The sequence below is a fragment of the Rhipicephalus sanguineus genome, chromosome 3 (assembly GCF_013339695.2).
Source record: "Rhipicephalus sanguineus isolate Rsan-2018 chromosome 3, BIME_Rsan_1.4, whole genome shotgun sequence".
In the NCBI taxonomy this organism is placed as follows: Eukaryota; Metazoa; Arthropoda; class Arachnida; order Ixodida; family Ixodidae; genus Rhipicephalus; species Rhipicephalus sanguineus.
The window spans coordinates 233,597,484-233,622,879 of NC_051178.1; the positions used below are offsets into that span (position 1 = coordinate 233,597,484).

Below are 25,396 nucleotides of genomic sequence, written 5' to 3' on the forward strand. Positions count from 1 at the left end.
ATAACCAAAATTGCTACGGCGTGACAAGAGTGTGATGACGAACGTAACTGACAGGCCCTAACGTGCAAATCATGACACGCATGTCATGTACAGCATGATATGCATGCCACGCTCATGACGCGCTCGCTGCCGTTTCGCTAGCTTGATATATACAACATTGGTACTGCACGACGTTACTGCGTAACGAACATAAATAACATGAGTTAACATGAAAATCATGACACGTATGTCATGTACAGCATGACTTACGTGCCACGCTCATGGTGCGCTGGCGGCCGTTTCGCTAGCTTGATCTACCCCGAAATTGGTATTGCGCAGTGTGACTGTGTGACGAACATAAATAACACGACTTAACATGAAAATTATGACACGCATGTCATGTACAGCATGACTTACGTGCCGCGCTCATGGTGGGCTGGCGGCCGTTTCGCTAGCTTGATATACACCAAAAGTGGTATCTTGCGATGTGACTGTGTGGCGAGCATAAATAACACTAGCTAATATGAAATCATGACACGCATGTCATGTACAGCATGACTTACCTGCCACGATCATGGTGCGCTGGCGGCCGTTTCGCTAGCTTGATATACACCAAAATTGGTATCTTGCGACGTGACCGTGTGGCGAACATAAATAGCACGAGTTAACATGAAAGCCATGACACGCATGTCATGTACAGCATGACTTATGTGCCACGCTCATGGTGCGCTAGCGGCCGTTTCGCTAGCTTGATCTACCCCGAAATTGGTATTGCGCGGTGTGACTGTGTGACGAACATAAATAACACGACTTAACATGAAAATTATGACACGCATGTCATGTACAGCATGACTTACGTGCCGCGTTCATGGTGGGCTGGCGGCCGTTTCGCTAGCTTGATATACACCAAAATTGGTATATTGCGACGTGACTGTGTGGCGAGCATAAATAACACTAGCTAATATGAAATCATGACACGCATGTCATGTACAGCATGACTTACGTGCCACGATCATGGTGCGCTGGCAGCCGTTTCGCTAGCTTGATCTATCCCGAAATTGGTATTGCGCGACGTTACGGTGTAACGAACATAAATAACATGAGTGGCACGCATTTTCCTCAGTGACAGACAAGACGATGTATGCAGCTCTTTGCTGGCTGCTTCGCATTACATCGATTCCCACAATGCATGGGATCTGGCGGCTTTTTTTTCCTCATCATTCGCTCTTATTAAAGCTTTCTCGGCACAGTACTTATTAGCTTTTTGGTCAGAAATAGCATAGCCCAGAAATTTTTAAAGCACATGCTAAAGCAACACAGTATGTGTACGGACCTGAGGCTCTCAGTTCAAAACACATTATGCAAGGAAACAGTGTCGTGAACCAACTAGCCCAGCATCAAATTCTTTTAAGAAAAAGTGTCTGTTTAATGCTTATCTGAGCAGTTGGAGCCCGTGAGAAGGCTATACAAGATTAGGACAATAAGAAAAAAAAGCTCTCACGGTGAAATTCATCGTTTATGTTTATGTCGTACATTTAACTGCTCCAACTGCAGCCCAAGAACGACCCAATTCAGAGTGAACATGCATAATATTTTTTTACTGTGACCATTTCTCACCGAATGAGCCGTTTTGTAAAGGTACCCTCGGCGGAATACAACGTGTTAGTGTAGAGAAGCATTGGAACGTTGTAATGGGCCGTCCTCTCCAGCGCCTTCTAGTGGGTAGCCCTCTTCGCCTCTTCTCGGAGAGCACGCCCTCGTGCTCGTGCTCGTGAGAGTCTGCGCTCCGTTGTGACTGTTGTGCATTGTAGCCGTCAATCCAGCCGTCAATAAACACCTTTACAAAGTGGTGGAGAGTGCTGTACCGTCACCACAACTTCGGTCTCCATTCGATGCCCCTGGAGCTCCGATCCCGTACTGTGCCATCTACCATGCCGCAAGACGCCGCTCTTCAAACGCCGCCCCCTGCCCCGACCGCTTGTCCCGGTGTCCCCCGTATCCGCGACCCTCCTGTTTTCACCGGCGCGGATGGCACTGACGTGGAGGACTGGCTCGCGATTTACGAACGGGTGAGTGTTCCCAATAAATGGGACGAAGCAGGCAAGCTGACCAACTTGGTTTTCTACCTCGCGGGTGTGGCAGGCATGTGGTACAACAACCATGCATCCGATTTCCTGACGTGGTCCGATTTCAAGACCGCCATCGTCAACGTATTTGGCCGCCCTGCCGTTCGTAAGCTTCAAGCCGAACAGCGCTTACGTGAACGAGCTCAGCAGACAGGGGAATCGTTCTCGAGCTACATCGAAGACATCCTTGACCTGTGCAAGAAAGCCGACGCGAGCATGTCGGAGTCTGAAAGAATCAGGAATGTTCTGAAAGGCATCGACGATGATGCCTTCACCATGCTGCTGGCCAAAAACCCTCGCACAGTGGCAGAGGTCATTACCCTGTGCCAAAGCTACGAGGAGCTGCGCCGGCAGCGCTTGATGACCCACCGACCGCCATCACGCGATGCTGACCTCGCAGGCTTGTCGGCAATTCCTGACCACTCCACCTTGCTCGCCGAAATCAAGTCGTTCGTGCGTGAGGAAATTGCCCGCCAAGTCTCTCTACTGGCTTTCACTCCACCGCAGCATGTTGACCAGCCGCCAACTACACTTCTGCCTCCTCTCCGCCGAGCGATTCAGCAAGAAATCGCGGAGGTCATTCCCGAATACCACCAGCCGTTTCTAGTGACTGCACCACTAAGCTACGCGCAAGCTGTCGCCAGGCCGCCCCCAGCGATTCCTGTGGCTGGCCCGCGGAGTTACGCCGAAGCCGTCGTCAGACCACAGGCCTTCGACGCGGCTGTGCCGCCTACATGCGTCGACGTCGTCCCCAGGCCCCGACTGCTGCCCACAATGCACTCATATCAGCAGCCGCCTCGTCCATCCCGTTCTGCGACATAGATGGGACCCGCGAACCGCTGGCGCACTTCCGACAACCGCCCCATTTGCTTTGCGTGCGGTTGCGCCGGTCACGTCGCACGCTACTGCAATCGCGTGCAGCCGCCTCGGGTCGCATCAACCCTGACCAGCTCATCAAGCAGCCCTTATTATGACCAAGCGCCGCCTATGTCACCGACGTCCCGCACCATCTACCCGCCGTTCATCGTCTCCACGACGTCGCTCACTGTCGCCGATGCGGCCACGTCCGGGCTCACGCGACCAGGAAAACTAGTCGTCGCAGTCCACGAGGCAAGGGCTGCGACGCTATCGAACTGCGAAAGCCCTCAGCGAAGCCCCTCGAACGTGAGTGACGTGTTTGTGGACAGTGTTCGCGCATCTGCCCTTATCGACACTAGAGTCACTGGAAAATCAGAGTACCGCAAAGGTAGGCTGCACGCGGGCAACATTGGGTGGCGGCGGCCATGTCCCTTCCAGACCGTCCGGCGCGTTGCTAGCGTGTGTTGAGAAGTGACCGATCTTTCTAGCCTCAGTGCCGTGTTACGCTCGGCAGAACGGCATTATGTGTTTGTGTTTCTTCAAGAGGATATAAGAAGTGATTTCGAGTCATCGACAGGTATGGATCGACTGCGCGGTTAGCGGTGCAACTAATGAAACGTACGGCGAATGTTGCCATGTGCTCGCGGCTTCATCGGTCTCGTTTCGTGTCACGCCCGGGCGTGCTCGCTAGGTCCGGGTCTGTAAACATAGTTGCATTAGCGCAGTGACATCGCATCGTGCGAGATGCCATTTACTTCGACATTTGGTGAATCTTGACTGTTTGCGCTAGCTTTGCAGTCGGTGTTCAGGTTCACTGCACTCGAGAATGTTATCGAACATCGAAAACATTCAGCATTGCGTCCTTCGACTGATCGCTGACGCATACCTTACTTGAGCACCGTGCTTGCTGTTCAACTATTTGACATGTGTAATAGAAGTTGTGTGTACGGTAATTGCAAGTTGTGCGCGACGTCTTGATTCGGAACGCCAGCAGCCGAACGCACGGGCGAATCGGCGTGCGGTAGGTAAGGTGCATCTTATCTTACGATACGTAGAAAATAGGCCATCAAAAATTATTGACATCACTACTTAATTGTTTCATTTCCTATTTCTGGTCTCCTTAATATTCTCAACGTTGCAATGAATTTGCAAATGTTTTGCTGTGTTCTGACAAACAGTTCTTTTTTTTGGCGTTGCCTGCGCGTAAACAGCTGGGGTTCGGTTTCTGCACTGCTAAACTTTTTTTTTCATAATGCACTCTTATTAAAACTTCCTCGGCACGGTGCTTTATGTTCTTTTGATCAGAAATAGCACATCCCGGAATTTTTAAAGCGCATGCTACTACAACACAGTATGTATATAGACCTAGGGCTCGCATAAAATCGACTCCCTCAATACGTGGGATCTGCTTTTTTTTTTTTTTTTGCTGTGACCATTTCTCACCAACTATACAGTATTTTAAGGGTACGCTCGGTGCAACGCAGCATTAGCAGCATTTTTTTGCAACAAATGTAAACATATGCAGGATAACATTGCCTTATACCAAGTTTATCAACAGAGTTCCACGCTTCTGTTTTGTGCAATGCCAAAGATCATGCCACAATTGCCTTTAAGGTATACCAGTAAACAGTTATTTTAATAAATCTTCGATTTCGCTTTCGTGCGTGACACGCTTATAACTCGGATAGCATGCGTAATCTGTTCAACAGATCGAGATATAAACAGCCGAGCAAATAGAAACGTATGTAATTTTCAATATCGCTGACCATAGCGAACCGAAAAGGTGAAGTATCCTGTCGCATAAGATCTTTTCCAGCAAAGTTAGTGCAGTTCACTGCAGGAAGGAGTGTTATTCGAGGGGGGCGAATTCGTTCAGAGCAGCAACTATGCAGCCACGTAGAACGGCGCTCTTTGACATTAATTTTTCCCACATGGCAAACGAGATTCCCAGAGTAGCTCACCAGTAACGTTCGATTGATGGTGAGCTACTCTCTTCTGGCATCTGCATGCAGTGGCGTAGCCAAGGGGTGGCACACTGGGCCCGTGCCCCCCCCCCCCCCCCCCCGAAAAAAATGTCTGCTTACGCCCCTGTCTGCATGACGCGTTTAAAAAAGCGACGAAGTACTTCTGGGGACCGTGGTACTGCTAAATGTCCGGCCACGCTCTGCATTGAACGCGCCTGCACCCAAAGCGCTTGGAAGGGATATGGCGGCGAGAGGTCACGTGATGCGAGTAAGCCAATCGCGTCGGCGGCGGCGCGCGGAAAACAGATGCGATACTCTGAAATTTTTCCAGTGACTCTAATCGACACTGGAGCCGCCGTATCCGTTATGGACGCCAAGTTTAGCCGACTACTGCGAAAAGTGACGACGCCGCTTTCTGGGCTCTCCCTCCGTACAGCCAGCGCCCAAAGTATTCACCCAACAGCGGTGTGCACAGCTCGCGTCATTATTCAGGATGCACTGTACGCCGTCGAATTGATCATAATTCCTGCCTGCTCTCACGACGTCCTCCTAGGATGGGATTTTCTCTCCCGCCACGACGCCGTCATTCATTGCGCACCAGCCGAAATAGAGCTCTCACCATTCTCTGAATTGGCGCCGGCAGACAGTCCATCGGCTGCGGGCAAGGTACTTGTCAAAGACGACACCAAGGTGCCTGCAAACTCGTCGACGGCGGTGTCAGTGTACTGCGCCAGTCTCTCCGACACCGTTGCACTTCTCTCGCCATCTGACCGTGTTTGCACGAGTAAAGGCATGCTGGTGCCTTTCGCGACTGTGCAAGTCACTCAGGGCAGTACGTCAATTTTTGTTATCAACCCATCTCCGTACAGTGTTATGTTGGTCCGAGGGAAATGTCTCGGCAGCGTGGAACCCCTTGAAGATGCACAAGTTATGGACGAACCAGATGAAATGCACTGCCACAGTTCCAGTACGCTCGGCGCTGTTTCGACGTCTGGTTCATCACCCGCTGATATCTTTGGTTCCTCCATTGCTGACGACCTTACACCGGTCCAGCGTTCCCAGCTTCTGGGCCTGTTAAACGAATTTCGCTCTTCTTTCGATGTCGCTCAAACTTCTCTCGGCCGCACTTCCGCCGTTACGCATCGCATCGACACTGGCGCCCAGCCGCCACTGCGATAACGTCCATATCGCGTATCTCCCACAGAACGCCGTGTAATCAACGAGCAAGTCGACGACATGCTTCGACGAGATGTTATTCGACCTTCTAACTGCCCCTGGGCGTCTCCTGTCGTTCTTGTTGCGAAGAAGGACGGTTCTGTGCGGTTCTGTGTGGACTACCGACGACTCAACAAGATCACTCGTAAGGACGTGTATCCACTACCGCGAATAGACGACGCGATTGATAGCCTGCAAGGAGCAGAATTCTTTTCATCTCTCGATTTGCGCTCAGGGTACTGGCAAGTACCCATGGCTGATGACGCTCGACCGAAGACCGCCTTTGTCACGCCCGACGGCTTGTACGAATTCAACGTCATGCCGTTTGGGCTGTGTAATGCACCCGCCACCTTTGAGCGCATGATGGATACCGTTCTGCGCAACCTGAAATGGCACACATGCTTGTGCCAACTCGACGACGTCGTTGTTTTCGCTCCGGACTTCTCCATGCATCTTCAACGCCTGCGGCATGTTTTGACGCGTTTGAGCGACGCCGGTCTACAACTGAATCTAAAGAAGTGCCGATTTGCAGCACGGCAGCTGACAATACTCGGTTACGTCGTGTCCAAGGACGGTATTCTTCCAGATCCAGCCAAGCTTCGGGCCGTGACCGAGTTCCCCAAACCTACGTCCGTCAAAGAACTGCGCAGTTTCGTAGGACTGTGTTCCTACTTTCGGCGCTTCATTCGAAACTTCGTACCGTCATATCGCCGCTGACGAAGCTCCTCGGAAGTAACGGGTCCCTCAATTCATGGTCGTCAGAGTGCGACGACGCTTTCGCGAAGCTCCGTCGTCTGTTGACGTCGCCTCCCATACTACGCCACTACGACCCTACGGCCCCTACAGATGTACACACAGACGCCAGCGGTGTTGGCCTTGGCGCTGTCCTTGCGCAGCGCAAACCAGGGTTCCCTGAATATGTCGTGGCATATGCAAGTCGTACGCTCACCAAAGCCGAGACCAATTACACCGTCACCGAAAAGGAATGCCTGGCGATCATCTGGGTCCTTACGAATTTCCGACCTTATTTGTATGGTCGCCCATTTGATGTCATCATCACCGACCACCATGCACTCTGCTGGTTGTCATCATTGAAGGATCCATCAGGCCGCCTCGCCCGCTGGGCACTTCGCCTACAGGACTACGATATCCGCGTGCTGTACCGCAACAGACGCCAGCATGCTGACGCCGACGCACTCTCGCGCTCCCCCTTGCCTGACGACAATACCCACAGCTCAATGTCTCACAGTGCCGTTTCTTCCAACGACGTTTACACTATCGCTACCGAACAGCGCAAGGATCAATGGATCGCTTCTCTGCTAGACTTGCTCACTGATCCTTCGGCAACACCATCCACTCGCGCGTTGCGTCGTCAAGCCCACCATTTCACCATTCGCGACGACCTCCTCCACCGACGCAATTACAACGCCGACGGCCGCCAGTGGCTACTAGTAATGCCCCGCAGTCTGCGTTCTGAAATATGCGAATCGTTCCACGCTGATCCGCAGTGTGCGCACTCTAGGGTATCGAAAACATACCACCGCATTCGCCAACGGTACTTTTGGCGAGGTATGTACCGCTACGTGCAGAAGTTCGTTCGCTCCTGCATCAATTGTCAGCGCCGCAAAACTTCAACGCACCAGTCACCAGCAGGTCTGCAACCTTTACCTTGCCCTGACCGGCCGTTTGGGCGCGTTGGCATCCATTTGTATGGGCCACTCTTTCTGACTTCGGCTGGTAACCGCTGGGCCATCGTCGCTGTAGACCACCTTACGCGATACGCCGAAACTGCCGCCCTCCCAGCGGCTACAGCGCGCGATGTAGCCTCCTTTCTGCTACGCCGGTTCATGCTTCGCCACGGTCCACCCCAGGAGCTGCTCAGCGATCGAGGCCGTGTCTTCCTGTCGGAAGTCGTTGAAGCCATCCTCAAAGAGTGCAACGTTGTTCACCGCAAAACTACTGCTTACCACCCGCAGACGAATGGACTCACAGAACGCTTTAACCGCACGCTCGGCGACATGCTCTCGATGTATGTCGCCGCCGATCACACAAATTGGGATTCCATTCTACCTTTCGTCACCTACGCCTACAATACCGCCCCTCAAAGCACCACTGGTTTCTCACCATTTTTCCTATTGTACGGCAGGCACCCGTCGCACACAATCGACACAATCCTTCCATACAAGCCGGATCGATCTGAGTGTGCGCCTATTTCTGCCACAGCCAGACTTGCTGAGGAGTGTCGCGAGCTTGCGAAGACCTTTACTACGCAGGACCAAGAGCGGCAGAAAAGCATCCGCGGTGAGACCAACACTTCTGCACCCACGTTCCTACCTGGAGCACTCGTATGGCTCTCGGTCCGTACCACTGCAACTGGCCTCTCTTCCAAACTGCTGCCCAAATACGAAGGCCCCTACCGTGTCGTCGAACGCACATCCCCGGTCAACTACCTGATTGAACCCATCGACCCATCTTCCGACATGCGCCGTCGAGGGCGCGACATTGTCAACGTGGAGCGCCTGAAGCCCTATCATGACCCGCTCATAGTGACAAGCAGTTAGGTCGCCAGGCGGCTCCCTTTTTCGTACCCGGGGTAATTGTAGCGAAGTGCGGAAATGCAACGCAGGTGAAGGAGAACGTCTTTAAAGCATTAGTGGACGGTCTTGTGTGAAAGGAAACAGCTTTCGGACGGCGTTCGCAAAAATATGAGAAACGTGTGGAAGATGTGGACTGCATTGCAATGCAACGGTGTGCAAGGCTACATACGCGGTCGCTCGCAGGTCGCACGTCGTTTTGAAATCTCGCAACGAGATATCAAGCAAAAGGGTTCAGTCATATCACATGATCTTAAGGTAGCCTTATAAGCAGCCCGAACAAAGCTAATCCCTCTATGGATAAAAGAGAAAACCCGACGCGACCAACCTGCCTTTGGAAGCCTTTACTTGCACATGTTTTGCCTACTGTACAGTATGTGCCGTAAGCAAGTCCCAGTTTTACCTGTGAAATCGTCTGAGACACACTTGTTTTGTACTTCTTATTCGTAAAGACGAAAGATTCGATGAATTTGTTACAAAACGGTTAATGTACGGAGAAGTAAGTCAATATCGGAATACTTTTTTTTACCTGTTCATCACGCATCGTGGTGTCGATATAAATTCACCACAAGGCACCATCCCCCCCCCCCTACCCTCCTCATACAAATTCATATTTTGGATTGCGGTTCGTCTACCTTTCTGTGGCCTGATATATGTCACTTGTGTTTAGTGCGTTTATGCGAGTTGCCTTTCCTGGATTTATGCGATTTGACTTTACGTTTCAGCGTGTTTTATCCTATCTTTAGTGCAAGCTGTATTTAGCGCATTCATACGACCTCCTGTTAATGTCTCGATCATTCGTTTTTGTGGCTTTCGTTTTGTTCCGTGCCAGTTTCGCATTTATTCTTCAGTATATTATCGTTTCCTTTTGCTTAGAAGAAGTATCAGTAGCGTGCAGTCTCCAGTGTTCCTGAAAAAAATACAAATAAATCACTTTTACCCTGAGCGGACTTCGGTGCAAGCCAGAAACAAACGCGAAAACAAACGTCACCGAGCCGCACTGAACCACAAGTTCCCGCTCGAAGACCTTGTGACGTCATTAATTTTGACAGTTTATGATTGACGTTCTGGTGAACAAAAATAAGCTGCGTTATGAAGATCACCAGAAATGCAACCTGACCAGTTTTACTGGCCACGCGCTGAACAGGCCCCAAATAAGTGAAGGCACTTCTAAATTCATGAAGTGGTTCACAGACGTACTCTCTTACTCTGCTGTGGACTCTACTTCAAGAAACTAAACAAACAAAAAAACCCAAAGAAACCTGGAGCAAAGTTTTTACAAGTGCGATCACGAATTGATGAGTACGAATACAAGTTTTTAAAGAATACCAGACTCAGTCGATTTAGTGCCTGAAGGTGACACGTGTGTTACGGCATTTCCTCAGGTTGACAGACTTCATCGAGCGACTCCATAGTTTCGATTTGCATCCCACACGAAATGGCACCATCAGTGCTTTCTTTCTTTTCATTCCCTAACCTTATTTCACCGACGAAAGGTTGAAAGCCCGATATGCCTCTGATTTTCCTGCCTGGCCTTTCCTTTTAACAGCGAAGTTGTTAAGGCTAGCCGTAATTTGTGCGGCCTACGCGAAAACAATCATCATTATAAACGGGTATGTGCCGCAGAGATTAGGTAAATCCCACTACTCACCACTGGTCCACTAAAAATGAAGAAGAAAACTATCGTCATCAAACGGGTGTGCGGAAAGAAGCGAAGCCAAAGAGTGAACTCGACAAGCTGCAAGCCCACCCTACCGACAGCCTAGCTACAACCAAGTTCTGCCTAGCTACAACTAGAATAAGCAGCCTGTATATCTATGAGAGCTGCGAACGCTGTATACGCTGAGAATCAACGTAGAAACAACTTAGCATCACCTAGCTAAATGCCAGCAACGACCCATAAGCAACCTAGAAACAACCTGCATCACCTAGCTAAGGCCTAGAATTAACCTAGAATCAACCACATTAGTCTTCAGATTTCGTCCAGTTGCGCTCTTTCAAACTTTGCGCGGCTTAGTGCAAGCTTCACCAGTTCTTTTTTTTTACCGCAAGAATCGTGTATGGTATTCTTGTGGCGTCACTCTGTATTACATTTAACAGCGAAGCTGTTTGAGCTGAGCTTTAATCCATCCATCTTGGATAAAAAACCTCGTGGAGCGATGGTGTCACCTCCTGTTGCCTAGCAACCCCCGCCGCATCTGTGCATAGCTTCGCGCTCGCTTCGCCATTTCGCTATGTAGTCCTTGTGTGGCAAGGTCGGCTATTTGGCTCCAAAAAGCTGGGCGTAGCTTACACTAGTGGAGCAAAGCTAGAGGCACAGTGCAGCTGATCGGCACCTAGCTGGTCCTGGCCCGAAGCAGAGCACTGCAACGCTGCACTCGCCTCTGATGCGGGGGCACCAACCGAGACTGAAGGCCAGAAGCTTAGCCAGAATTTTTTTCGGCCGGGGGGGGGGGGGGGGGGTATTCAGCCATCCTTTTTGTATGTTCGTGCGAGTGTTTGTATGTGTGCGTGTGTATATACACATGCAAAATCTAAAAATTTTGGAGGGGTTTGAACCCCGCTATCCCCCACCCTGGCTACGCCGCTTCTGAAGGCTGGCCTATAGTGATAGAGCGGGAATTGGCGAGTCTGGGCATCGCCTCGCAACACTTAACAACAAACACTTAGCGAAAACTTAGCGATTCCTAGCAAAACTTGGCAAAAACTTACGAAAGCCTAGCAACACTTAGCATAACCTAGCAATACTTAGCAAAACGTACCATAACCTCGTAAAACTTATCAAAAACTTAGCAAAACCTCGAAAGGCCTCGAAAGGCGAGTACCAGCTGGGTGCCGATCAGCTCCACTGTGTCTCCAGCCTTGCGCCACTAATGCAAGCTACGCCCGGCTTTTTCGATTTATATCAAACTGCAACTATTTCTGTCAGCAACTATGTGGATGGTTGCTTCACGTTCCATCGTTTTGATTTTTGCTTCTTCTATCTTGTCCGCGCCTTGCTTTCTTTCAGTTTCAGTTTCAGTTTCAATTTATTGAACGTATTTGGATGGGGGGTTACATATGGAGGGAAGTATAGAGAAAGAGGTCCCTTAGTGCGAACACTGCAATTGGACCTCTCGTTATAGAATACATAAGAAAATAAAATCATGAGCAGAAATAGCGCCAAACAAGGATAGAATGCGTACAAAATAATAGGAGTGGCATTATGGTATGCAAAGACAATTTATACTATTTGACACTGAAAATACAAGAAGGGTAGAAAGGTTTCCAAGTTCAATCACAATGCTTCGGCCGATGTTGCCTGTGTCAGGGCCCAGCACGTATCTGGATTGTTGCAGTGTCTCTGACGTCCCAAAGACGTCAAAGACATTGTCCAGAAAACAACTTCGAATTTTCTTTGTTGTTCTAGAGCTTCCGTAGAGTGCTTCAAACGACACTCAAGTTCAGGGGTATACGGAGGCTTGAGGTGACGAAATGTCGTCAAACAAGATATGTTGCTGGAGTCAAGGCTTCGGCAGGGGCACTTATCTCCAACAAGAAGATTTGCCCAAGCTGGCTAAGACAATTAAGTCGCTTTCTTGAAACACTGGCTCCAGTAATGTATCTTGTACGGCAACTTCTCCGATCGCACAAAGTACTTGTGCCACATACAACAGAAGGTTATCTGCTTTCTTCAAAGGTCCCTCGAGGACAATGTGACAGGCATGGCCATACTAGACGTCGGACTAATGACAGGATTTAAGCCCATAACAGCCGACTTGGATAAGGTGAGTGCTACCTTCCACATACCACGTTGCGGCCGCCTAGCAAAGGAAATTATGTGCCGTGCATTTCCTTGGTTGAAAAATTCCCGTTGGTGTTACTCAAACGCAGTGGAAATTTCTAGAGGCACTCGAATCTACGCTCTTCCACTTGACCGTCGACTTTATTGAAAGTCTATTTGTGACTTCTTATGTTCTTGTTTCGCTAACGCATGTTAATCAGTTAATGTATATTTACCGCCTAAAGTAATCGTAGGGATCAGGATGTCGATGGGACAACGCAGCGGGAAAGTTCTCGAATAATAATGTTCACCACTTGGAGAATAGTAACCGACAGCAAAATATCGGTACGTGAGTGGTTTGCGGAATACGGCAATTAACATCAGCTCAGAATCGAACACACGACCCCTTACACAGCGGAAGTGTCTCAAGGCCAAGCAGTATTATATATATATATATATATATATAATAATAAGACAATGAATGAGAAAGCACTTGTCATAGTGAATAATTATCTTTGGTTTCATAAAACTGCTTTGGTCTTGGCAGCTTGAAGTTTGGTGAGCCGTCAACAGAATAGCACTTAAAGGGACCGACAACTGCCCAGAACATGAAATGAGATGACTGCACTGATGGAAAGATTGTCCGTCGCATTGACTAAAACCAACCCTGTTTAGCTCGTGAGACGCGGATTTATATTTTTTATTTCTTCATTGAAAGTCGCGAAAAATGACCTTTGGCGCCTCTGGCGGCAAAATCATACACGGTCCGATGAAGCCGGTCACGTGACCATTGATTGGTGTATGCGTTCGATGACTTTTCTGTTAGTACTGAAATATTGTTCATTTCTTTATATTAAAAGATATTACTCCATAAAAATGTACATATAGGCCTGCGTTAGTTGTATGCAACAAAGTGGCGCTGCCTTCGCTTGGCGTAATGATCCCATGCCGCGAAAAGCCATCCATGACACAGGCGCAGGCAACCTTGGTCGCAGGCGCGCACGACGCTGTACAAATACCGAGAAGGTGTATAAAGCCACATCTCATTGTAACAGCTTGCTATTTTCAAAAATGGCTGGAAAGCTCAAAATAAAGGTGGTTAGCATAGTTATACAGTAACTCCTGCGAAAGCAGAACGACAGCTTTCACAAGGGCTAGCGGCATTGCTATCAATTCTCAGCGTTGCTGGAGCAAGCCTTCATGCGTGTTTGGAGCCTTTCAGATAAAAAAATACTGCTTATAAAATAAATACGTGCTCTTAGGATAAACCACTGCAGCTACAAACGCTACGAAGGGTACGCTTCTTGTCGCGCCGTAAAAAACTGGGTCGAGAAAAATCAGTTGTCGGTCCCTTTAAAGGGGCCTGCAACACTTTTTCAAGTAACCATCGAATGGCTTCATTAAAAAAGTTCATTGCCTCACGAATCCACTGCCGCAAAAAAAATTTTAGAATCCGTCAAGTACGAGCCTAGTTACAGAGATTTGTCACACACTGTAATTCCTTTCACTCTTCTCTCGTCCCTACGAGCGCGCTGAGAGCTAAGCAGGGAGGGATGGCACGAGGGAAAAAAGTTACGTCACGCGCACGTCATGACCCTGAGCACTTTTTCTTCTTTTTTCCTTCGAACGCGCAGCTCACTTTCAGTACGAGCGGCCACGGTAACTTTGCCGCTCACGATGCTCAAATCAGCCAAAACTGAGGCGGCCTCCCGCGGCGGCCTCGGTAGCTATGCAGCGCACGATGCTCAAATCAGCCAATGGCCATGAATTTGGGTATATGGCACGGTCATTCGGGTATAGGGCAGCAGTTGTAGAAAGAAGATGGGAAAGATTTCTAGATGACTTTGAGAATTGACTGTAAATTCCAGGCCGCGTGCTGCGCTATAATGTTTGGCTCGTGTGTTCTCAGGAGCCTCATTTACCGATCGGCAGCGTTGTCTGACCATGCTGAAAAAGTGTTGCAGGGCCCCTTTAAAGTTGAAATGCCTTTAGCCAAAAAGGTGCAGATTTGTAGCAATATTCGTTAAGCTACGGCTGGCAAAGGTGCTACAGAGACTTCAGAAGGTAAAGAGAGAGCAATACAGCGATGACGTTTCCTTGTTTCTGTAAATACTGAAACATGTACTCAGTTTTTTATCAGTGACATGCTTAGTTTGAAACTGTACTACCGTCAATTCAGACAATCAATTTTCGCTCTCAGCTTGTCGTCAACAGAACCGTGGATCACTATGAGCTGAGCCAAAGGAGCGTGGTGCTTTACCTCCAAACCATTCCGGCAGACAGAGACGTGTGCGTCGAGTTCGACCTGAACCAAGAATTTGCCGTGGGCAAGCTGCAGTCAAGCTCCGTCAAAGCCTACGCGTACTACAATCCTGGTAAGTATCGATGAGCGTCGAATAGACTGCCGAACGGTTCACGTAAAGAAACCACGGATACTTGTCTTGTTTCAATAATACTGGCACTCCGAGTAAAGCGAAAAGCATTGCCACCATGGATGGGGGGTTGAACATTCCTTTGTAGATATACATTCCTTTCTGCAGACATATAAATTTCTTTCTATGTCCGTTCGTGCGTGTGTTTTTATATGTGCGTGTATACACATACATACATATTTGGATATATCGTGTTGGGGGGGGGGGGGAAGGGTCGAACCCTACCCCCCTCTGGCTACGTCTGTGATTACCACTACCTCAACAAATGAAGACGTGCGCCAAACTCGTCGAATTGATGCTGACACGAACGCAGTTTTTCTAGCACTGAAATATTCGTCCGGCAAGCAAGTCATCTTTCAGATATGCAGTTTCGATGTTCTCCAAGGCTGCTGCAATGTGTCTTTTTGCTGTAAAGTGCGCGCGCGCGCGCGCGCGCGTGTGTGTGTGTGTGTGTGTGTGTGTGTGTGTGTGTGTGTGTGTGTGTGTGTGTGTGTGTGTGTGTGTGTGTGTGTGTGTGTGTGTGTGTGTGTGTGTGTGTGTGTGTGTGTGTGTGTGTGTGTGTGTGTGTGTGCGCCTTAAGGTGAAGAAACTTATACCTGTTTCTCCATTACGCTTTCCAATTTTTTTCTGTCTTCGTACTTTCCAGATATATCGTGCACCAAGTTCTATGCACCGAACAGCACTAGCCCTTTGCTGAAGATGAAGTGCGACGATCCGGGACAGTCGGATGTTTGCACGTGCTTGGAGGGTAAGACATTCGCATATTTGCCACACACACACACACACACACACGCACGCACACGCACGCACACACACACACGCGCGCGCGCGCGCACGCACGCACGCACGCACACACAAACACGCGCGCGCGCGCGCGAGTGGAATGGTGCGCAAGGGCACCATCCTTCGAAAATATTGTGTCTATTGATGATTATGAATGTTTTAGAGAAACTACAGGCAGAATAGCTGCAAAGAAGGGAATACAGCTCTGAATTTTGGACGAACACAAAGGAAGACAGACGACGACAGGCGCTGGCTTACAACTGATCTTTATGATGACAAGGTTTATATTCAAGCTAACGTGGTCTGCATTGGTTCCAGCATAGCACCAGTTTTGAGGGATCTCTTTTTAGCACATCTAGATAGGCGACTGCAGGACCAACTAAAATGTTCAAGATTGGCGAAGGTTTTCCGTTACGTAGATGACTTTTTCGTAATTCTAGACACAGACAAAGCGGGCCTAGAACCATTGATGTTTGAAGTGCTAAATCAATTTCGAGAGTATTTTAAGACACTTCTTTTAACGTACGAGTTACCAGCGGGGCGGACCATTAGGTTTCTTAATCTTAAGCTTAGTTTTGTCACAGCTCATATTTGCTGGGCGTATGAGCCACGCGCCAGCAAGCCACTACTGCCTTTTGATTCTTGTTATTCAAAGCTAGTGAAAAGGTCCATTGCCACAACATGCTTCATTAATGCTCTAAACAGGTCATGTCCCCACTTAATTTCGGAGAGCTTTAGTAAACAGCTCGAACGTCTCAAGGCAGTGGGGTATCCGCTACATCTGTTCATTTCTGTCGCAGAGTCGCTTCTAAACAAGCTAAAGGGCACCTAGGCAATCAGCATCAGGTTGCAACAGCGGTCAAAAGTTACTGTGATACCATATATGCATGGGATTGCGCATAATTTGAAAAAGAGAGGGAAACATAGCAATGGGAGAGTGCTATTCTCTGCGCCAAAAAAGCTATCGGCTATGTGTGCGAAGAGAGAAATATATGAGAAGGAAACGCAGGGAGGTTAACCTGGCGCGAGTGACCGGTTTGCTGCCCTGCACAGGGGTGGGAAAATAGGGGTAGGAAAGAGGACAGAGAGAGAGAGAGAGAGAGATAAAATGAAAACGAGACACACACACACACACGCACGCACGCACGCACGCACACACACACACGCACGTACATGCACACACACGCAAGACGTTCCAGTCAGAGCCGTTCTGAGAGACCGGTTGAACGCAGAGAGCGCAGTAGCGCTTGCACAGCCTTTTTCTGTGACGTTGGGTCCGGTCGATGGCGCAGGATTCTTTCTTCCGACAGAGTGTGGTCGTCCAATTTGTCGAGCGCGTTGCAAAGTGACTGTCTCTCTGAACAGTACTGCGGGCGGTCGCACAGAATATCTTGAATTGTTTCATCACTGCCGCAGTTGTCACATGATGCGGTGTCGTCCATTCCTATGCGGCACGCGTACGCGTGTGTAAGTGCAACACCCAACCACAACCTGCACAGAAGGGTAGCGTCACCTCGGCGAAGGCCTGGAGGAATTTGAAGGCTGAGAGTTGGGTCCAGGGAATATAGTCGCGCATGCTTGAAGTGCGGCTCATTCCATTGCGACGTGGTGCATTGACGAGCAAGCACGCGGAGCTTCCATGCAGCGTCAGTCCTAGAGAGCGGTATTATTATTTGACTGTTTTCTGTATGGGCTGAACGGGCAGCTTGATCGGCTCGTTCATTGCCGATAATGCCACAGTGACTTGGTAGCCATTGAAAAGTTATTTCATGGCCTTTCTCAATTAAATGGTGCGTCTCTTCTGCAATCTCAAATACCAGTTGCTCGTGCGGGCCGCGGCGTAAAGGTGACAGAAGTGATTGCAGTGCCGCCTTTGAGTCACTGATGATCGTCCATTTTTGTGCCCGTTCATCAGTAATGAAATGTAATGCGAGAAGAAGCGCTGCGAGCTCTGCTGCTGTCGATGCCGTAAGGTGAGAGGTCTTAAATTTGATTGTTGTGGCTTTAATAGGTATCACGACAGCTGCGGTTGGGCTGTTCGGCATAACGGAGCCGTCGGTGTATACGTGCATTGAGCCTCGGTACTTCTCATATAGCAGGAGCAAAGCGAGCTGTTTAAGATCCAGTGACGACATGTCGGCCTTTTTACGGATGCCAGGTATCGCCAGGCTGATGATAGGCTGAGTCAGGAATCACGGAGGAATCGAAGGTCTCGCGGCGGGCGTGAAGCATGTCGGTAAAGACTCGCGGTACATGGTTACCGTTCGGCAAAAAGAGGTGCATGGTCTGTCTGCTAGTAAAGAGGCTAGGTGATGGCGGGGAGTCCGAGCAAGATGTCTTGTATGTGTCCTGAGTGTTTCAACGTCAATGTGCGTCTTGACGAGGTGGTCTCTGGCGATCACTATAGAAGCCACCATCGATGCGCTAGAGGCAAGCCTAGGCAAATTCGGAGCGCTTGGGCCTGAATACCTTGTAATATTCGTAGGCTTGTTTTGCTTGCGTTGGTTAACGCGGGCAAGCTATACCGCAGGAAGCCGAGGAAAAGCACTTTCTACAGCTGTAGCATAGCACTTGGTGACATTCCCCAAGTCTTCCCTGCGAAGAACTTCAATAGATGACAGATGCCAATCAACCACTTTTTTATGTACAATACGTGATGGCTGCATGAGAGATCCCTGTCAATTATGACACCTAGAAACTTGTACGATCGAATATACGGTATAGTTTGGCCATTGATGATTACGCCGTATTCATAGATTTGCGCGTGAAAGCCACTAGAGCGCATTTCTCGGAAGACATCTCCAAGCCTCTATTAAGGAGGTAACGGGCTGTTTGAGCGGCTACTCTTTGAATTCTCGCTCGCAACTGCAGGCGTGTTACGGCGGGCGTCCAAATGCAGATATCATCCGCGTACATTGATAGCCTAACTGTGCTTGGCAGATGCTCAAGGAGAGCAATCAGTGTAAGATTGAACAACACAGGACTGAGTACGCCGCCCTGGGGAACGCTACGGTAGCTGTAATGTGGAGAGGCTTGACCGTCTTCGGTGCTCACGAAAAAGGATCGCATTGAGATATAACTACGTATCCAACGATACATCTGACTACCTACTCCTACCTCTTCGAGAGCGGTGAGGATGGCTTGATGTGTAACGTTGTCGTACGCCCCTTTGACGTCGAGGAACAAAGAAGCGCAGAGACGCTTACGGCGTTTCTCGTGTTGAACGAAGGTGACCAGGTCAACGACGTTATCAATCGATGATCGACCACGTCGAAATCCTGCCATTGCATCTAGGTAGGCGTCGCTGCTCTCCAAGTACCACTCCAGGCGTCCGAGGATCATCCTCTCCATAACTTTGCCTACGCAGCTGGCCAATGTGATCGGGCGGTAGGATGAGAGCTCCAACGGTGACTTGCAGGCTTCAATAGGGGACCAGGCGACTGGTCTTCCAGCTTGTCGGGAGCGAGCCATCTCTCCAAGATTCGTTGTACAGATCTAGGAGAAAAATTTACGCGTGCTCACTCAGATGACGCAGGGCTCTGTAAGAAATTCCGTCAGGCCCTGGTGCCGACGTGTGTACACACAAAGCTAGTGCTGCCTTGAGTTCGTGGATGTAAAATGGCAAATCCATGCGAGCATCACGTGGTTGCGGACAACTTCTCGAGAGTATTGAGCTGGTTGCTGCTGTTATGTGGCCAGATAATCTCGCACAGAATTCTTCGGCCACGTCTATATCTGGTCGTTTTTGAGAGAGGGCTAGAGCCTTGAATGGGGACCGCTGAATAGGTTGTGTGCGCAGACCTCGTACCGTTCTCCATAAGTGCGATAGAGGTTTACGAGGGTCAGGCGACTCACAGAAAGCAGTCCAACGTTGCGATTCAAGCTTATCTATCCGGCGCTGGATCTTCTTTTGTAAACGTCGAGCGGTCCGCAAGTCTTCTATTGCCCCCGTGCGTCGGTGTCTTCGTTCAGCACGTCGGCGAATTGCTCGAAGTCGCTCTAACTCTATGTCGAATTCCGTTAATTTCGAAGAGCACGTGAGAGTACGCGTAGTGTCGTGTATCGTGCTCTTAATTGTCTCCTCTAAATCAAGTGACCTATTCGCTTGACACTGCTCTTCCATGCGAGATTGAAATTTTGTCCAATCCACTCTTTGAACGCTATCGCGTATCTTGAAGGGGGTTTTAAACCTTCAATCTTGATATATGTGGGAATGTGGTCATTCCCGTGCGTTTCTATGTCCGGGAACCACCCAGCATGCCTGACGAGACTTCGTGAGACAAACGCCAAGTCAAGACAGCTGCTATACGTTGAACCACGGAGAAACGTTGGAGGGCCGTCATTTAACAAGAAAAGTTCATTGTCGGAGGCGAAGGACACCAAATTTCTGCCTTTCGCATTGATCTTCCTACTTCCCCAGAGTGTATGATGAGCATTGAAGTCACCGATGACAACGCACGGGTGGGGAGTTGATGACAGGATGCGTTGTAGACTTTTATGGTCAAATCGACTTGATGGAGATAGGTAGGCGGCCAAAACAGTGATGGTAAGTCTCTTCTTCACTGTTAGACATATATATTGATTGTCGTCGTGATGGGACACCGGCTTATGAATGTAGGTGAGGTCACGGCGAATAAACATCGAACCTTGTTGTTTTCGGCAGTTGTAGAAGACATAAATAATTCATAACCGGAGAGTCTGATTGCGTTCGGTAAGTTCGGCTCGCAGATGACGATGATGGGAAACATATTGGTGTCCACGAACCGACGGAAATCGGCAATGCGTGATCTCAGTCCCCGGGCATTCCACTGGAAAATCGCTGCCTTTCGGACCTCTTCCCGGAATGACAGTGACTGGTGAGCCATACTCAAGGGTGAGTCCAGTACTCAAGGGCTGCCAGTACTGGACTCAGAGCGTCCAGTACTTGGAGTGCACTTCTGGCGGTTGTTGTGTGCATGTTGTTTAACAACACGCGAATGGCATTTATTAAGGGTCGCAGAAGAGCGATCACTTGCTGATATGTATTCAGCAAGTCCTCTGTTGTAGCAGCTTGCTCTGATGGAGGCGGCTTCTGCTGTGGTTCTTCCTCAAGCCGTCTACGTGTAAATGGCGGACATTCCTTTGCAGAGAGAGATTGCCCGTTTTCTGTTTTCCAACGTCTGTGTTTGCCGTGCTAGAAACTGCAGCTGGCGATGTTCCCTGATGGGTCGGCTTATTTCCTGAAGTTGACGTTGTCCGTCGTGAAGACTTTCGACGGCGATCGTCTTCGCCGGACTTTTTCAGCGGCTTCTTTGTGGGTTGAGCTGTCTCGCACCATTTGCTTAATAATAGATATCTCTTTCCTTATGCGCGGACAGTCTTGGAAGAGCACTGTGAGCCACCTTGACAGTTAGGACATTTCAATATGGTAGCGTTACAGTTGTCTTCCGAGTGCGGTTCTGCGCATCGGGGGCACACTGCAGAGTTTGTGCAAACACCCTTCACGTGGCCGATCTTGTGGCAGTTGAAGCATTGCACAGGTCTCGGGATAAATGTTCGAACCTGGTGACGAAAATGGCCGACCTTCACATAGGAGGGGAGACAGTCACCTTTGAACGTTATTCTCACGCAACGTGTGCTACCAAGGCGGCCGACGTTCACAATGACGTTGTCTGCACTCGCTAGTTTTATGAGCACAGGAAGGTCTGCGTTAAGGATTTCAGTGTCAATGTCGTAAATGACTCACCATCTGATGGTATGATGGACCTGACCATGATGTTTGCCAGCTGCATACTTGCTGCAGCGTGCTCAGCGCGCTCGGGTTCATCACATCAATTGCCAGGATGTTTCTTCTTGTATTTGTCCGTACATCTTTGACCTCGTTCGGCACAGTGTTCTCAAGATACAAGGAGAGCGCTTGCCTGTTCAGCGCACGTAGACTGTCGGTAGCTTTCAGCGGCACAAACAGGATGGAGTGAGGGCCATCGCTGGGGCGCTGTTTTCACGGTGGCCGTACTTGACGCCGAAGATGCGTTGATGATCTGTCGTTCGGCGTTGCGGTACAGGACGGGTTGAAAGCCGTCTTCCGAGGACTCGTCGCCCGATGCGGAGTACAGCTCAGTGTCCTCGCTCTCGCTGAATGTGTTGCCTCGCTTCCTCGAAGCGATGCCGGCGGTTGATCTGGAACCAGACGGTGCCTCGTGAGGTTGTACATCCATCACCGCAATGTACGGGATAATAGACCCCACAAGTGCAGCGAAAAGTCCAGCGAAGCAGCGAAGTAGTCAATGAAGCTAAGGTGGCACACTTTGCTGATTCTGTGTGAAAGTGAACAACACAGCAAGTGGGCAGCGGTACTGCGCAAAAAACCATAAATTCAGCTTCGTAGTATGCGCGCAACATGTTGTGTATTCGATCCCGCTGTCCTGCGGTAAAGGCTACGTAGGTCAAACAGGAAGGTGCTTAAATTTAAGGTTGAAGGAACACGAGTATAACGTTTAAAAAGCTATCCGTGGTCACCTTGGTATCCATTGTAGGGATTGCGCTTGCGCACCGAAGTTTTGCGAGACGACTGTCATTGCCAGACGTAAAGAAAAAAGAACTAGAGAAATAATTGAAGCAGCTGAAATAGTACGCCTTAAAGATAAGTGTGTTAGTATGGCATCTCTAACCCTCTCTCAAAAAGAAATTGAATTTTTATCATTCAGATGATTCACGCGTGTTCGTGACACAGTGGTGATGCGGTGATGTTGATGTCAGAGTGATGACAGCACATTAATGATAGTCACGTGTGTTTTCACTAACATGGTATAAACGTGCCTACTTCACAGAAATAAAGATAAGTTGTAAGTCAGCGCCTGTCGTCGTCGGTCTTCCTTTGTGTTCGTCCACAATTCAGCGCTGTTTTCCCTTTTTTGCACAATGAACCAACTTGCTCAAGCCTTAACCCTAGCAATAATAGCTGCCCTAGGTTCAGATATGCATCTGTACATCTAAATTCTAGCAACAGATTAGAATAGCTGTGAAAGCTAAGCCGCTCATCATGAGAGCATGAGCACTTTCGTTAAGCTGAGTTGCTTTTTGGAACTAATACAAAAAGAAAGTACGATGTTCTTGAGGTGATCAAATATCGGCACTTGTGTTTCCAGTTCGGGTGTATGCTCAGACGGACTCTGAACACGTGATCTCCACGAAGTATGATTACGACGTGCGAAGCACCACAAAATATCCCTTACCAACGCTTTTAGGATCACCACTGAGCTTACGATTTCTTGCCTTCTGAGAGAACGCAACAGTTTTCCGCAGTTCAGACATTTGGGAGTCATGACGTTTTTCTCTCACAAGGAAAAAATATATTTTAGCAGCCTTCTTGCGCTTTTCCAAGTGTACTGTAACATTCCTTGCCGTCTCTTTTTGGGTGCTTGATTTCGTGACTGCAGAATTAACCACGCTCGTTCTTTTGACGGCAGGTATTCATACGCACCGGCGTTTAAATTATTTTTAGTACAGTGGAGCCGTAAATGGTACACCTTCTTGATTTTGCGCCGTCCGTCCGAGCCTACAAGAAACCCATAGCGCCCCTAGGGTAAGCGCGCGAGCTTCGCGCTCTCTTTGTCATTGCCGCGTTCGCGTGAGTAAAAAATTCGGCAGATCCCACGTACTGTGGGAATCGATGTAATGCGAAGCAGCCAGCAGAGAGCTACATATATCGCCTTGTTTGTCTTTGAGCCAAATGAAATCATTCATGCCATAGCATCTAGTCCACCATATATCGCATGTTCGCCATGCACGCATGCATGCACAATCTAGTGTACACCATGCCAATGAAACGCATATTCTGGTATATAAATGCATGACCTGTCGCTTATGTTCATCACGCACTCGTGTCATGCCATACCAGTTTTGGTATATATCACGTTAACAAAACGGCCGGAAGCGCACCATGACAGTGGCATGTAAATCATACCGTACATGACATGCGTAACATGATTCGCATGTTAAGACCTCTCATTTATGTTCGTCATACAGTCACATCGCGCAATACCAATTTTGGTGTATATCAAAGGAGCGAAATGGCCGCGAGTGCACCATGAGTAGAGCATGTAAATCATGCCATACATGACATGCATATTATGGTTTTTCATGTTACCACCTGTCACAAATGTTCATCATACAGTCTCATCGCGCAATATCAGTTTTGGTGTATATCAAGCTATCGAAACGGCCGCGAATGCACCATGAGCGTGGCATGTAAATCATGACATACATGGCACGCATGTCATAGTTTTCATGTTATCACCTGTTATTCATGTTCTTCATACAGTCATATCGCGCAATACCAATTTTGGTGCATATCAATCTAGCGAAACGGCCACGAGTGCGCCATGAGCATGCCATGTAAATCATGTCGTACATTTCATGCATGTCATGATTATCATGTTACCACCTTTCATTTACGTTGGTCATACAGTGGCGTCGCGCAATACCAATTTTGGTGTATACCAAGCTAGCGAAACGGCCGGGAATGCACAATGAGCGCGGCATGTAAATCATGACATACATAACCTGCATGTCATGATTTCCATGTTACCACTTCTCATTTACGTTCGTCATGCAGTCGCGTCGCGCAATACCAATTTTCTTGTATGTCAAGCAAGCGAAACGGCACGAGTGCGTCATGAGCATGACATGTAAATCATGTCGTGCATGTCATGCATGCCATGATTTTCATGTTACCACGTCTCATTTACCTTCGTCATGCAGTCGCTTCGCGCAATACCAATTTTGGTGTACATCGAGCTAGCGAAGCGGCTGCGAACGCATCATGAGCGTGGCAATTAAGTCATGACATACATGACATGCATGTCATGGTTTTCATCTTACCAACTGTCATTCATGTTCTTCATACAGTCACATCTCGCAATACCAATTTTGGTGTATATCAATCTACTGAAACTGCCGCAAACGCATCATGAGCGTGGCATGTAAATCAGGTCGTACATGACTTGCATGTCATGATTTTCATGCTACCACGTCTCACTTACGTTCGTCATACTGTCGTGTCGCGTAACACCAATTTGGTGTATATCACGCAAGCGAAACGGACGCGAATGCACCATGAGCGTGGCATGTAAATCATGACATACATGTCATGGATGTCATGGTTTTCATGCTACCACCTGTTATTCATGTTCTTCATAAAGTCACATCGCACAGTACCAATTTTGGTGTAAATCAATCTAGCGACACGGCCGCGAGTGCGCCATGAGCGTGGCATGTAAATCATGTCATACATGACATGCATATCATGATTTTCATGTTACCACGTGTCAGTTATGTTCGTCATACAGAAATGTCTCGTCATACCAGTTTTCGTATGTATCCCTTCATTTAAACGGCCGCGAGCGCCCCGAGACCATGTCATGTAAATCATGCTGCACATGTCATGCGCGTCATGATTTGCATGTTAGGACCTGTCATTATGTTCGTCATGAACTCTTGTCACGCCGTACCAATTTTGGTATATATGAAATTAACGGAACGGCCGCAAGAGCCCAAAGGCCGTGGAATGTAAATAATGCTGTTCATGACATGCGTGTCATGATTTTCATGATATGACCTGTCATTTGTGTTCGTGATAAGGCCATGTTATGACACACCAATTTTGGTATACATCCGATTAACGAAACGGCCAGGAGAGCAC

The 25,396-nt window shown here is 48.8% G+C and overlaps 1 protein-coding gene across 1 annotated transcript in view; it reads left to right on the top strand.

Moving 5' to 3' along the window:
- Positions 1-16,546, top strand: part of LOC125757927 (complement C3-like) — a 26,632-nt gene extending 10,086 nt beyond the window's left edge. The window contains exons 2-5 of the mRNA XM_049414331.1: positions 12,416-12,503; positions 14,700-14,874; positions 15,578-15,679; positions 16,515-16,546. Of these exons, the coding sequence (XP_049270288.1) occupies positions 12,416-12,503; positions 14,700-14,874; positions 15,578-15,679; positions 16,515-16,546 (397 nt within the window). The remainder of the gene's footprint in view (positions 1-12,415; positions 12,504-14,699; positions 14,875-15,577; positions 15,680-16,514) is intronic.
- The last annotated feature ends 8,850 nt before the right edge of the window (positions 16,547-25,396 follow it).